Source organism: Haliotis asinina, chromosome 15 (assembly GCF_037392515.1).
Source record: "Haliotis asinina isolate JCU_RB_2024 chromosome 15, JCU_Hal_asi_v2, whole genome shotgun sequence".
Lineage (NCBI taxonomy): Eukaryota > Metazoa > Mollusca > Gastropoda > Lepetellida > Haliotidae > Haliotis > Haliotis asinina.
In genome coordinates this window covers 2915401-2930493 of record NC_090294.1, presented here as the reverse complement: position 1 = coordinate 2930493, position 15093 = coordinate 2915401, and the positions used below count along the sequence as shown (strand labels likewise).

The following is a 15093-nucleotide window of genomic DNA, read 5'->3' as shown; positions in this document are numbered from 1 at the left end:
AATGCTGGGTTTGGTGATAGTAGACACGTGGAGTCCCGGGTTAGAATTAATCTTCAGCATCCAATGCTTGTCGTAAGAGGCGTCTGATCGTGTGGTCAGGCTCGCTGACTTGGTTGGCACATATCATCGTATCCGATTTGTGGAGATAGATGCTCATGCTCTTGATCACTGGATTGTCTACTCCAACCTCGATTATTTAATGACCGCCGTTATATAGCTGGAATATTGCTGAGTGCGGCGTAAAACAAACCCACTCACTCAATTGGTGACAATAATCAGCCTCAATCAATTCATGAGTTGCTGAATTTTTGTTGCGGAATGTTGATGTCATATTAACCATTGACGTGGCCTCGCCTTGGCCTAAAGATTGATCAGATAAGTGTTCGTGGTTGATGCCCATCAAATAAGGCGTTTAACGCTGTCTAGTACGCTGTCAAGGTTGCAGAATGTGGAATCAGGGGTTGACTTTAGACGGCAATATGGAAGCAATGCCGTTGACAACGCAACGTTGTTTGTCAGAAACCACGGGTTAATGATGCGTACGTACAATCCCTATTTTAACACTTTAGGCCGTCACATTGAAAGTGGCTCAACACAAACTGCAACATATCTTCTTACATCACAATAACATTGAAATGCTGTTCAAAATCACGCATAAATCTCACTGAAACATTAGGTCTACCCAGCCCAAAGGTTGCCAGTCGGACAAGGAATCAGCAAGAAATAATTATTGAAAATATCAAAATTCTATTCCGAACAATATTTATTCAAGATGAGAAAAATAAAAAAAAAACATTTTGAGAAATATTTCCCCCTGTAGAAGTGACTTTTCAAACATCTACCATACTTGAACTATATTATGAAAAGGACGATAAATATGTGCATGTGAAATATTATGACATTAAGGCATTTCGTGCGCATAGTTACACGTTTCGTGGACTTAGTTACTCTGTTCAGCAACGTAGTATGAGACAACTGGCCTTATTTATTCTTCATGTTTCTCATCGCAACACCAGCATTAGTACTTGCTAGAAGTCCTTGTGACATCAGTCCATGTATATAGTCCACACTGTACGGCATGGCAGAACAAAGCGCACACGACTAGACAAATTGCTCATTAATACAACTTAGATCCCTCTGCTGTTACAAACAGTGATTCAGTAACCAAGGTAAAGGGTACAACGTAGGGTTGGTGGATACCACTGCAGTAATGAAACACAAAGGAAAGATAACAATATATGTACCAACACCTTATTCACTACAGTGTGGGTATTAACATCGAGATTAAGCAGGCAATGAACGGAATAAGGATTGAGGGTCACATGCACAAGCGTGAGGACGTGTTTTAACAGTCAGTGGGAATTACGACCACGTTAACACGGGGAAGTCAGATAACTGCACATTGCTAAAGACCAAGTCACGTGACAATACACAGAAACGTCCCCCCACTGTAATATATGTGTTATCCTTCCTTAGTGAACGTCTAAGTGCCTCTCAAAAAAGTAGATATTCACTGTCCGTGCGTGTACAACGTGCGTATCTCCAGTGTAAGACGCTCACTGTGTCAACCTTACACTGCGGTTGCTTCAAGTGTGCGTTCGTGAAGGATTTGTCTCCTCATCGCATTTCAAAATCGGTGTTTGTTGCACCTGTTCCATGAAAGCTAGACAACACTAAAGAACAGTTTATGTCGTGCAGTGATACTACGAGAGCCAGTATGTCGAAGTACGAGCATGCCTACAGTAATGATAATCTATATTCGAGTCTGATACCTGGTACTAGGTCTTCCTGGCGTGTATTGTCATCTCTATTAACGCTAAATAACATAATACGTCTAAATATCACAGAAAATGTCATCGGCGATGTCGTCATCATGATTCGCCGATGACGCTGCGGATCCATGTGACGTAGTCGGTGACGCGGGTGAAGACGGCGGGGAACTCGCCGGGACGATCACGGCTGGTGAAGGAGACGACACCAGCAATAACGTCTTTTCCGTCCTCTCGGCACACCAGAGGACTCCCGCTATCACCCTGCAACAGTGAGTGAGTGAGTGGCTTGGAGTTAACATTGTTTGTAAATAGACTAGAGAAACCTGTGACTGATATAAAGGACACCGTCCAAACCAGCAATCCACCTTGTCCACGTTGTCACGCCATCCAAGCTAAACGTGTATTGGAATAATCTTCTTTTTTTTATTTTCTAAGGTTTATGAGGGCACACTGGGAAATTTCTAAACAAACATATCTAGAAACATTATGGTACATAGAGGTTCACATAAAGGACAAAGCAACGCGAAATGTAACGTTTGATTAGATTTTTTCGAGACATCGATTATGTTTCCTTTAGCAATGTATTCAGTAATCGGTCATTTGTATCATGGCGGTCTCCGAACAATATAGTCTGGATAGGAGAATCAAGTGATTGACGTCATGAGCATTCATCTACGTACTTGGGATATGATTGCATGATCAACCACGTTAGTTCTAATAACTTGACCTCATCCCTGAACTCAGCTTTTGTCACAAATCATCGGGGGTGGGCCAAGGGAATCGTTGTGGATGAGAATGACTAACAGATCCCTTAACAGACTGGTGAACTTATTAAGGTAGGCTAGCTTCACGTATGAATTCCTTACCGAGCAAACTCCGACTCCTCCGTTCCTGTATCCTGCACACACGCGCTTGTCCATGTCCCGGATACTGTAGTGGAGTTCGCACATGTAGTCACTGTACACCGGCAGCTGTATCTCACGTGCTACAGGAGATGGCCCACCACCTGGAGTGGGCATCACAGATCAGTATCAAGCAGTATTCAAAATATGGTATAATGTCTACTTTTGTTCTCTCGCATGGTAATACACGGTGCAATCCCCTGTTATATAATAGTGACCCTATAGTGCCTCTGTTTGCTATCCCTTGGAGACTGACTTACCGTTACTGGTACAACCCCACCCGGTAGTGACACACAGCTGACCCACCCCAGGGAAACTGTCGTCAAAGGCGCGTGGGAGGTTGACCCTTTTGATGTAGCCGAATTCGGGGCCGGAAGGCACTGGGCGACTCAGTCTGACCATAGCGATGTCGTTGGCCCAGATACCTGAAACAAGAGTGAGTGAGTGAGTGAGTGAGTGAGTGAGTGAGTGAGTGAGTGAGTGAGTGAGTGAGTGAGTGAGTGCTGGACACTAGTGATAACATGAAAGATACCTACTTGACTCGTTATAGTGCGGATGAATAACTATTCTCTCCACCCCGATCTCCCACTGCATCCACTCAGATCGTTGCAGAAGTCGTCCCAGTAGATGTAGTAGCCGCTCCGCCGACGATGTCTGACAGAGAAAAACATGAATAATATCCTTGTAGTGATGATTCAAGATCCCGTCGACCCGTGAAGGTCCCGGGGTAGAATGGGCCTTCAGCAACCCATGTTTGCCATAAAAAGGCGACTATGCTTGTCATAAGAGGCGACTAACGGGATCGGGTGGTCAGGTTCGCTGACTTGGCTGACACATGCATCGGTTCCCAATTACGCAGATCGATGCTCATGTTGTTGATCACTGGATTGTCTGGTCCAGACTCGATTATTTACAGACCGCCGCCATATAGCTGGAATATTGCTGAGTGCGGCGTAAAACTAAACTCACTCTCTCACTCACTCAAGATCCCCTACTTTAGTCATGTGACGAGACATTAGGACGTCAGTTTAAAATAAAACACATAATGAAATCTGTATACGAGGCATTTTCGCCTCTAGAGACAAACGATGAGCCATCATGAGACACATTAACTAACAGAGACAACACTGAGACAACAGTGTGATATAGTGACCTTCTGTGAGACTTACCCTGAGTTTCGTTGTGGCGAGACGGACCTCCCAGTTGCGAGGAGATCTTCCCGTTGACCTATGAATGGAAAAATAGGAACAGTTGAAAATACACTCATGAATGAATTCTGTACATTCAAGTGGCTTGTTTGCGGAGCAAATCAAGGCTTAACCAACCATTCTACGACAAAGGGCGAAATGATCTGGGCCCCGTTCCTCAAAGCAACCATAACGCTAACATGACCATAATTCCCATACTTTAACATAGACTTGCGACAGTCGTAGAGCTAAGATGATCGTAACTCCCATACTTTAACATAGACTTACGACTGTCGTAGCGCTAAGATGATCGTAACTCCCATACTTTAACATAGACTTACGATAGCCGTAGAACTAAGATGATCGTAACTCCCATACTTTAACATAGACTTACGACAGTCGTAGAGCTACGATGATCGTAACTCCCATACTTTAACATAGACTTACAACTGTCGTAGCGCTAAGATGATCGTAACTCCCATACTTTAACATAGACTTACGATAGCCGTAGAACTAAGATGATCGTAACTCCCATACTTTAACATAGACTTACAACTGTCATATCGCTACGATGATCGTAACTCCCATACTTTAACATAGACTTACAACTGTCGTAGCGCTCAGATGATCGTAACTCCCATACTTTAACATAGACTTACGACTGTCGTAGCGCTAAGATGATCGTAACTCCCATACTTTAACATAGACTTACGATAGCCGTAGAACTAAGATGATCGTAACTCCCATACTTTAACATAGACTTACGACAGTCGTAGAGCTACGATGATCGTAACTCCCATACTTTAACATAGACTTACAACTGTCATATCGCTACGATGATCGTAACTCCCATACTTTAACATAGACTTACAACTGTCGTAGCGCTAAGATGATCGTAACTCTCATACTTTAACATAGACTTACGATAGCCGTAGAACTAAGATGATCGTAACTCCCATACTTTAACATAGACTTACAACTGTCGTAGCGCCAAGATGATCGTAACTCCCATACTTTAACATAGACTTGCGACAGTCGTAGCGCTAAGATGACCATACCTCCCATGCTTTAACATAGACTTACGACTATCGCGGCACTGCGATCGCTTTGAGGAACAGGGCGCTGATGCCATGTTGCTGAGCAGAAAAAAACAAAAACAAGAGAAATATGCAGCTGAACAAGTAGACATTGCCTAGACGTAAGAGATTAATGGAGATAGTTCTTGGTATATATAGGGATATACTTCTCGTAGTCTTTACTTGATCAATAGCCTATCTATTCTGTGAGTGAGTGAGTGTGGTTTAACACACCTTTCAGCAATACACAAACAATATCACGGCGGGCGATGCCTGAAATAGGGACTCAAACAAGGGTCTTCAGAGTAACTATTCACAATAGTAAAATCACTGTTGCAGTATGTGTACTATGTAACATATGTAATTTCGTTTTGATTCACTATATATACCATAATTTCCTAAACACGACACTGATAATCGCATCAAATATAACCATGTCTTGCTGCAGTAATTCTTAGGGGCCATCAAATCTAGGTGTCTCGTTTCCTTGTGCCGTCAGTATATATTCACTTACCCGTACTCCTTAAAGCAGTGGGCAGCGGTAATGACCCAGCGGTCATTGAGAACTGACCCACCACAGAAAATATGACGATGTTGAAGTGGAATTCCCAGGAATCGAGTCGTTACTATGGTTGCCCTTAGCAATACGAGCCAGGGCGTAGAGCCCCGAGTGACAGGGCGGCCTCCAATAGCCCTCTCCACGCGCGGTGCATCATCTGTGACGGAAGATAAGGCAGAGATGAAACTTTGATATCTTACACGTCAAAGTGATTCTTCCATTCTTAGTCAGACCAGTTATCAGTTAATCAAGATGGTATTCTGCATTGCTGTCTGTTTGCATATTTAATACAAAACCTAGCAATTTATTCCGATCAGTTGCTTATGTCACCGTCTGCCAAACAAGACAAAGTTTGTATGACAAAGACAGACAGACAGACAGACATATTTTATTGACGCAAGCCACATGGACTCCTGGCCTAGTGATACATGCAGTACAGTACAGAGAGTAACTATGTTGAGTGGTGAGGATGACACTATTAATAACTAAACAACTGTTTCGTACGGGCAATAAAGAAGTTGATCACCCATAAACGCCTGTCATTCCTGTTGCTAACTTCTAGAACGCCTCTCAAACAGTTTAACAAAGAACCATTTGTCTACATGTATATCAGTTTCGCCCCCCCAGTCGTCTAATATGCCGCAGTTTGCCGTGTAGAAGTTATGTTCTATCGTGTGGTACCAGCATATCATATTCGGTTCGAATCCTAAATTAGGCCCGATGAACATTCTTGGTTTGTCGGCACGTTATAACTGTAACTGTTATTCGTAAATGTTTAACGTTTGAGGCTTGTCTCTCGAAAAGTCGATGAAATTTAAGGATCCATTTGTCAATGCTATTCACTAATATGTCCGTCCTTTCATACCAAATTTTTCTCGGTCGTATCCATCCATGCATCCATCCATCCATCGTTCCATAAATATGGCACATGTCCATTTACCATATCTATCCATTTTCCCCACACCCGTCTGCAGGTTTATCCATCCATCAAACCATGATGCCTATGCCAAATGTTTTGTTGCAATTCTCAGATTGTGAGTTAGTGATGATTCATCGGTCTCAAATGAAATGAAGCTGACTGTAATAGTGTAATTTCCAAAGGATATATGAAAAAACAAATACAGTCTGAGGCCTCTCCCTTATTTTGACTTGCCTCTTTGAAGGATAGAATTGCTATATATACACATTGGTTCAGCACTCAGTACAGCCTTGGAGAAAGTCTAGGTAGGAGGGTCTGTCACTGAACACAAGCACCACGTCAAAGACCATATGGTGAGCACTCCGTCAGTCTGCCTCTCCAGAATTTATTGTCCTTTTTGTACAAACAAAACATAAACATTCCGTAAAAGAACTCTCCGATAAGATGATCAATATACATCAGAATAAGTAGCAGCCATAAACAAAATAAACATCGTCCTCGTAAACCTGTTATATACAGATGTGAATTTGCCGAATAACGTAAGTACGATAATGGAAGAGCAGGCAGTGTAATACGTGAATAGAAAGCGGTGTATCACTGAAACAGCAGACAGTAAAATACTGGAACAGCAGACAGTGTTAAACTGGAACAGCAAGCAGTGTAAAACGTGAATAGAAAGCGGTGTATTACTGGAACAGCAGACAGTAAAATACTGGAACAGCAGACAGTGTTATACTGGAACAGCAAGCAGTGTAAAACGTGAATAGAAAGCGGTTTATTACTGGAACAGCAGACAGTAAAATACTGGAACAGCAGACAGTGTTATACTGGAACAGCAAGCAGTGTAATACTGGAACAGCAAGCAGTGTAATACGTGAATAGAAAGCGGTATATTACTGGAACAGCAGGCAGTAAAATACTGGAACAGCAGACAGTGTTATACTGGAACAGCAAGCAGTGTAAAACGTGAATAGAAAGCGGTGTATTACTGGAACAGCAGACAGTAAAATACTGGAACAGCAGACAGTGTTATACTGGAACAGCAAGCAGTGTAATACTGGAACAGCAGGCAGTACAATACTAGAACATCTGGCTGTATAATACTGGAAGAGCAAGCAGTGTAATACTGGAACAGCAGCCAGTACAATACTGTGCCGGCAAGTAGTTGTATACGACAACAGCGATGCAAGCATGTCGGTGTAAATATTCTAAAAGGTATTCTATGTATTCTTCAAGTTGCTGTATCCTAAATTAGATATGTTTAAACCAATAGGGTGATGTGGGTGTGTGTGGGTGTACGTGCGTGCGTGCGTGTGTGTGTGTGTGTGTAGGGGTGTGTGTGTGTAGGGGTGTGTGTGGGGGGGGGGGGGGGGGGAGAGGGGGAGGGGAGCGTGATGGCGCCGTAATATTCCATAATGTGGTGTTTACCGTCATGCGTATATAAGAATATTTCAGTCATATGAAAACGTGCTTTCGTGTGTACGTATGGCTGCTTGTACTAGTCCAGGCTTGAGCTGGTTTTATAGCGCTAGCCCACTGAGATACCATGCTGCAGCATGAATACCACACTCAAACACATTATACTGACTCCGAGTCGACCGGCCCTTGTTTTACCATTGCTGCTGTGCCCAAAGCAGTACCATACTTAAACGTCCAATGGAATGACGCGTCCGGGACTCGAATCCGGGCAGACACTCTAACCAGAACACCATCGATGGGATTCGACCAGAAATACGCTTCACACATTGTATCAGCCTTTGTCGGGGCGAGTGTGCACTTTAACCACGTGGTCATCAGTTCCTTTTCGGGAATGCAATCATTGTTCGTGAGAGAAAGCCTTTGAAGAATGTGAATATTAAAGATATTTCACATGAACACTCCAGTAAACTGTCTTGTAGTAAGCCAGTCATGTTTGGATGAATACCAGTGAGTGAATCATCGAACACTTGTCTTGTGACAGACATTGTGTCTGAGTCACAAAGAGTTAAAATTATATGCATATGTGTGACTCAATGTCATGGTAACAGGGATCGAAGCCGCCCTCACATTTGTACTGTAAACACCAGGAAACAATAACAAACGGATTGCTCATGAAACTGCACTAGGACCCGTCTAGGTTTATCTATACAACAGCTGCTTTCACACGGGCATTGCGATTCTCACCGGAATTGTACGATTGGGTCATACATGGCTACAAGATGTGGCATGTGACAGCTGCATGATCACGTGATCACTTGTGAATGTTACCTCATGACGAGGCGGTGACACACAGCCCGGGGGTGTTGGGTACGAGATCAGACAGATCAGTGATGGAAAAGCATCAGCTGAAGCACTCCTTGATTATGTGATCAGTTCCGATACGTTATGTAGCATTAATGTTTCCGACTTAGAAGGTGCACCATTCATGTCGGTGAATCGATTCATTTACCTCTCTCTGTGAGTTAACGTTATGGTAGAGTCATGTTAAAGGAAATGAAAGACAATTTGCATGGAGATACCAAACTCATTTTTTCTGTTCCTTTCTGGTAACACGACCCGCGAAGTCTCTGTGAAAATGGAAGTATCGACCTGTTGTCTGACTGTATTACACCGGGGACCACATTGCACAGTATGGAGTGTCCTAGGGTACGTCTCCTAGGCACCCATAACGCTGTTTTGTAACTGAGTACGAACAAGCCTGAAGTAGATATATGTGGCAAAATCCGGTCCAAAGCACCAGGAAATGTCGGTAAAAACTATAGTCTCTTGAAACATTCCTTTTGTAAAACATACACGTGTTTCTGAAGTATTATCGAACAGTGAACACCAGGTGTTGGCATAAAAGCGATCGTATCCGTTGACGCCCGTAAAAAAACACATTCACGGGCAGGTCAGTCGTTAAGATTAAAACAATATGCACTACAAAATCAAGTGGGAAATTATTTGGTCACAAAGCGTACACTGGGGAACTTGTCCACAAGTACCATAAGATTATAGAAAGTGAGTGAGTGAGTTGAAATTTTACCCCGCAATATTCCAGCTATATGGCTGCGGTCTGTAAATAATTGAGTCTGAGTCAGACAAACCAGTGATCAACACCATGAGCGTCTGTCTACACAAATGGGATACGACGACATGAAGGGGCGGGATTCAGTATAGGGACATACACGCCATTTATAAAGGAGCTCTTTGGAACACGAGGTGATCAAGCAACTGATAGAAACATGTACGTCATAGAAATAGTTCGATCTGGGGAGTATGTCGAGATATCCAGGGGGATCATACACTTAGAGATCAGATTGTTGAGATGAATGTGCAGGTCGTGGGAATGCTTCGATCTAAGATACAAGTCGAGATAACGCTATGCACTGTGCCAGCAAAGCTCACTGTTTTGATGCGAAAGAGTAGTTCAAAGGAACTACGTCCGAGAGCCCGACCGCCCCATCCTCTTAGTCGCCTCTTACAACGGGTTACTGAAGATCAATTCTAACCCAGATCTTCACGGGTTCCATAAGACTGCAAAAACAACGCGTATCGTAACGTTTGTATCTTAAGCCCCTTTCACGTGGACACATTTATTTATTTGAATAAACATACTTATGCACGTAAATTTCCTTAGGGTGACATGTTGCTTACATGAGTATATATACTCCTGGAGTAAAGAGACCTAAGTAAAAATATATTTACTAGACGCCAAGAAGTCTTGTAAAAGTATATTTACTTATAAGTACAAACACTCCTGGAGTATTTGTGAACAGAATTTATGTTTGCTTAGGTTAGTATTTCACTACATATTTAAGGCTTTTTAAGAAATTACTAAGGGCAGTTACACCCTAGAAGAAACCTGTTGCTAAGAGGACCACGTGTGGACTTTCATGGAATGATGTTGAGGAACAACTTGAAGGTCCAGAAAAGAGTTAAGGAGCAATATATACAATGACGTCAGATGTGATGACGACACAAGGATATAAAAAGAGTAGCATCCAGTGCTTCATACGTAGACACACGCTCAAATGAAATGACGTATGATGCAACATGAATCTGACAGTGACTCTCGGGCATCAAACCGCCATCAACGTCTGGGTCTTGCTGGAATCAGCCAAGTCAGTCACACCACTCGTGTCGTACACCACAGATTGCCGATCATTCGCTGAATAATCAGATGTCTCTTTTGATGACTCAGGAAATTCATTCTGTCAACATTAAATCTTTCAACCTGTTTTGTACACATGCCTACTTTTTCTTCAAAGCCCTGAATCACATGTCTCAGTTCATGTCCTTCTTGGAACTACACATATTTTGTAAGCAACCTTTCGGGACTGCCTTGCAGACGCCAGATTGGATTGTGGGAAACACGGCTGTAGTTCATTGTAAAGAACAAAATATCCCTCTTTTAATGCGAAAGTTCTCTATGAAAAGTGCATCATCTAAAACCACGTTCATGGTTTGAGACCACCAATGGCGAGATCGTTATCTCTCTCTCCCTCTCTCTCTCTCACGACACAACCCCAGGTTTACAGCCATACTCACAGACTCAATGATATCTCAAATGATGAAAATTCAGTCATTCTAATCACCGGATTATGTTTACTTTTGCCTGGCGAAAACATTTACTTATGTAAGTAAACTGCTTACAAAAGTAAATTGTGCCCATGTGAAAGCGGATTCAGATCGAAGCATTCCCACGACCTGCACATTCTTCTCAACAATCTGATCTCTAAGTGTATGATCCCCCTGGATATCTCGACATACTCCCCAGATCGAACTATTTCTATGACGTACACTTTTCTATTAGTTGCTTGATCTCTTGTTCCAAAGAGCTCCTTTAGTAATGGCGTGTATATCTCTATACTGAATCCCGCCCCTTCATCAACTAGCTTCTCGATAACGACAACCCGTAAAAGAAACCCTGTTTTCTCCCTTTTTTTTTTCAGTGTAATGACTGAATATCTTGATTAACAATACTGTCAAATACGTGATCAGGTAACATTACTCATTTTAAGGTTCTTACACCAATATTTGCTCACGTGATCTCACCATCTTTACTCATCATCTCAGAGTGATTTCGTCATCATCTCAGGAGACTACCATTATCTGTAACTCTACTGGAAGTCCGACATTTAGCATCACACCGAGTGTTTGATAAACTGTCCTATATACACCGTCACAGTGCGCACATTACGATTCCCACGCTAAATGTACTTTATGATATTCCAGAAAGCGCCTGTATCTATCTGGGGCTGTATGATAAGATATATCCCAGACATAGCATAACACGAAGTGTTGACCAACAGTGTATACTGGTGGGAGGTGTTTCAATACGATCCTGTATGACGGAGGTCGATGATCGGAAGACCGTTACCAAGGGATTATTGTTGTTTTCTCAATGAACAAATTAAGTTTATGATTATGTTAAAAAAATCGACGATTCACGTGATTAGAGCCATCAATTATGTATTGGTATTATGGAGTAACCCAAGGCAGCAATACTGTCCAGGGAGGTTAAAGCTGGGTGAAGTTTTGCCGGGTGAGCACGGAGTAGTCTAGTGTTCAAAAGGCTTAGCTCTCTCTCCGAAAACTCGAACTTATTTCGAATGGGTAAACGTTCTTTCTCTTCTGCACAGAAATAACGTTGTTGTAATGTTGCTGGGTGGTTGCCGGAAGAGTTGTATATCAATGTTTTATAAACATTCATTTTAATAAACGTGACTTTAAACTATCTCGACATTTTAAGAGAAACTCTCCATGACTCCATGGGCAATCTCAGGATTCATGTCCGGAGTGTGAGGTGTCTTAGCGACTTTTATGAAACGCCAATAAGCCTGCATATTCTCTCACCCAAGAGTAAACAGTCTAGCTCACTAGTCGAAATATTATGGTTGTCACAATTGACGATTGAAGCATCACGAGATACGTCTGTACTCTACAACACCCTGGAGTAAACATCGGCGTCTCCATCTCTCATATGTATGTGTAGGCACATTAAACAAGCACATTACCGATCTACCTCCTAGTTGTCAATACAGCATTGACGTTCTCCGGTTCCATAACCTAGGCATCCTAAATAGATTCCTGTCACCGAGTTCAGTCGATCGAACCATTGTGTCCATGGCTGCTTGTGCCGGTATGATTGTGTCGGAATACTTGCCGTTGTTAAGTCTAATCGAACTATTCCTGTCTGAAAACTCGTTCTGTTTAAATATAAACTATAAATACCACTGTGTGAAGTTTCAGTTAAATTTTGTCCTCCGATAGTCCAGACGGAGTCAGTCAGAGAGGTATATGTCACTGATAATTAACAGATATGTAGGAGGTATTCGTTCGCCTATTGGTACGGATATGGCTCATGACGGCAACGACAACGACGACGACGACGATGATGATGATGATGACGATGATGATGATGATGATGATGATGATGATGATGACAGTAGGTGGGAAAGTGTACATGTGATCTTACCTTCTCCACAGCACAGAACAATCAGGATGGCGGGGATGAATACAAAGAACGCTGCACGTGGTGTTCTCGGGTAAATCTTTGAAAGAAAATACTTACATTTGATATTTTGATTTCTTTAGTTTTAAATGACAACGTTTCTTCATATACCAGTGACACTAATATTCTTTACACGATATCAACGGTAAAAGTTCAATAAATATTAAAAGCAACAAACGCTACTGCATAGCTCGAAGACTTCTATGCTGAAGGAAGAGTCATGTGTGATATCTCCAACTATATCCTGAGCAAGGCTACATGAATCATTACGAGATAATGATAGTACCAGGTTTTCGCGAAAAGGCAAGCGTACTATGTGCCACTAGTCGCCCCCGTCACAAGAACATTCAAAGGGAAATAAATAATCGACTGCTACTGATACATCAAACTGACCAAATGCTTAATCAATACTTCCCTAATACACTTTGTCAAGACATGGTTCAACAAACACATTCTTGGTGCACAACTCAACGTATATTGTATCAAAGCAAAAACAAAATGAAAAAAATAATCCTAAAACACATAACACACAAACACATACTCAAAATATGAAAGCCAACCAATGTTCACCAAACAATGATTTCTTTTGATGTGTATGAGTCAACCAGTGTCACCTTATGTAATGCTGCGTGAGATTACTTTAAGAAAAGATCAATGATTTACAAATACACAGATAAATCTACAAAATCGCTGTGTTAACCCACAGAAGGGTTGCCCATGTAAAGAAACTGTAAATATCTATACGGAATGGCACTCACCATGTTTGCGTCAAGTCTCAGGCTGTGTGTTCTTCTAACCCACTCCAACCTCCCAGCGTTCCTGAGTCCGTCCCTCCAATAGCGAGTGGCGTTAGTGAGTAATTCAATATTTGCACACAAAACTCAGCAAGCCTTCCTCCCTCGTTTAGACATTTCTCGCAAAATTAGCAGATTGCAGACTGCCCATTGAGAGAAGGACCTGTACGTTCCCGAAATTGCTAACTCCGGCGTTGCATCCACTGGTTCGATGCCACTGGGGGTGACAGCATTTTATAACCATCTGTACGTGTGTTCGGTGCAGGAATCAGCGCATAGCTTAGCGTTAAACATACAAAGTGGTCGGATCACGGAGTTACGCTAGCTTCGGTTCAACTCGGCTATTTTGATATTGAACTGTACCTCCTTGGTTCTTAAATTAGCCAGATTCATTGAGGCAGGCTAGAGTGAAGGGTTTAGGAATTACTCTCAACGATACAACTTCAGGAAAATACAATCGAAGCGGATACTGTCACGAGTTGTGTTTGTTCGCCATACACAGGAGAAATGTAACGGTGTCCTGACTTGCAGAGGGCGTATCATCTTATCGACTTGGCAGACCCCAGGCGTGTCTTTAATAAATTACACGGATATAATCTGCAGGCGTAGTTAAATACAGAATACGAGAAAATAGTTAAAAATATGTTATGCTTGTTGATTTAAAATGACCTATAATATTTAGGAGTACAGTGATGACATGAGCCTGTTTCTTTTACAGTGGCGTTTCCGTAACTAAGAAGTCTCAGTATTACGACGGATCCTATAAAGACACTAAGATAAATAACATTTAACAAGTCTATTCACTTGAGATACGATATACGTAAAAAATACAAATAGTCGTGACATAGATGTATTTTTAAAATTTCAGTTTTATATGTTGAATGTTTGTACGTGACGTATTTCGGTTTGTTCAAAAGTAGTATATTTGTATACTTGTAAGGGTAGTTTACAATCGTGCACAATCGAAATATATGTGTGTGTATATTTTGTCGAAATATATATGTGTGTGTATACATTGGTGAAAACATTTCCTTCGTATTTGGAGCAACATTTGACAACAGTGTGATCACAGAGGCGGATATATTACAAACTTCCTTGCGGCAACAGACTAGTAAAAATTGCCAAAGGTCCCCACCATTTAGTACTCCGGGTGGAGGCATGGGACGAGGGCATATGTAATTAGTCCGCCCGTCAGCATTTGCAACGAACAATTTCTTTCATTTGGGATAAAGCAAATTATTATTGTTTAACGGAGAAAATATTCTTTCCAGGTCCTGAACATACCCACAAACAATTTGATCACCTCAAGAGGAAATATCTGTAAAATGGGCGTAGAGGCGTTATTCAATCTTCTAAACATCGTTTACATATTTCTACAGTTGTGTTAACGATATTTCCATCACATTGTA

At 41.9% G+C, this 15093-nt stretch overlaps 1 protein-coding gene across 1 annotated transcript; it reads right to left on the bottom strand.

Moving 5' to 3' along the window:
- Positions 1–745: 745 nt before the first annotated feature.
- Positions 746–13979, bottom strand: LOC137265487 (serine protease 1-like). The gene is made up of 8 exons (XM_067800896.1): positions 13649–13979; positions 12855–12930; positions 5452–5653; positions 3844–3901; positions 3211–3328; positions 2935–3099; positions 2639–2778; positions 746–2033 (listed from the first exon to the last, which is right to left on the bottom strand). Exons 1-8 carry the CDS (start codon positions 13649–13651, stop codon positions 1872–1874), a joined length of 924 nt encoding a protein of 307 aa, XP_067656997.1. The 5' UTR covers positions 13652–13979; the 3' UTR covers positions 746–1871.
- Positions 13980–15093: the final 1114 nt, after the last annotated feature.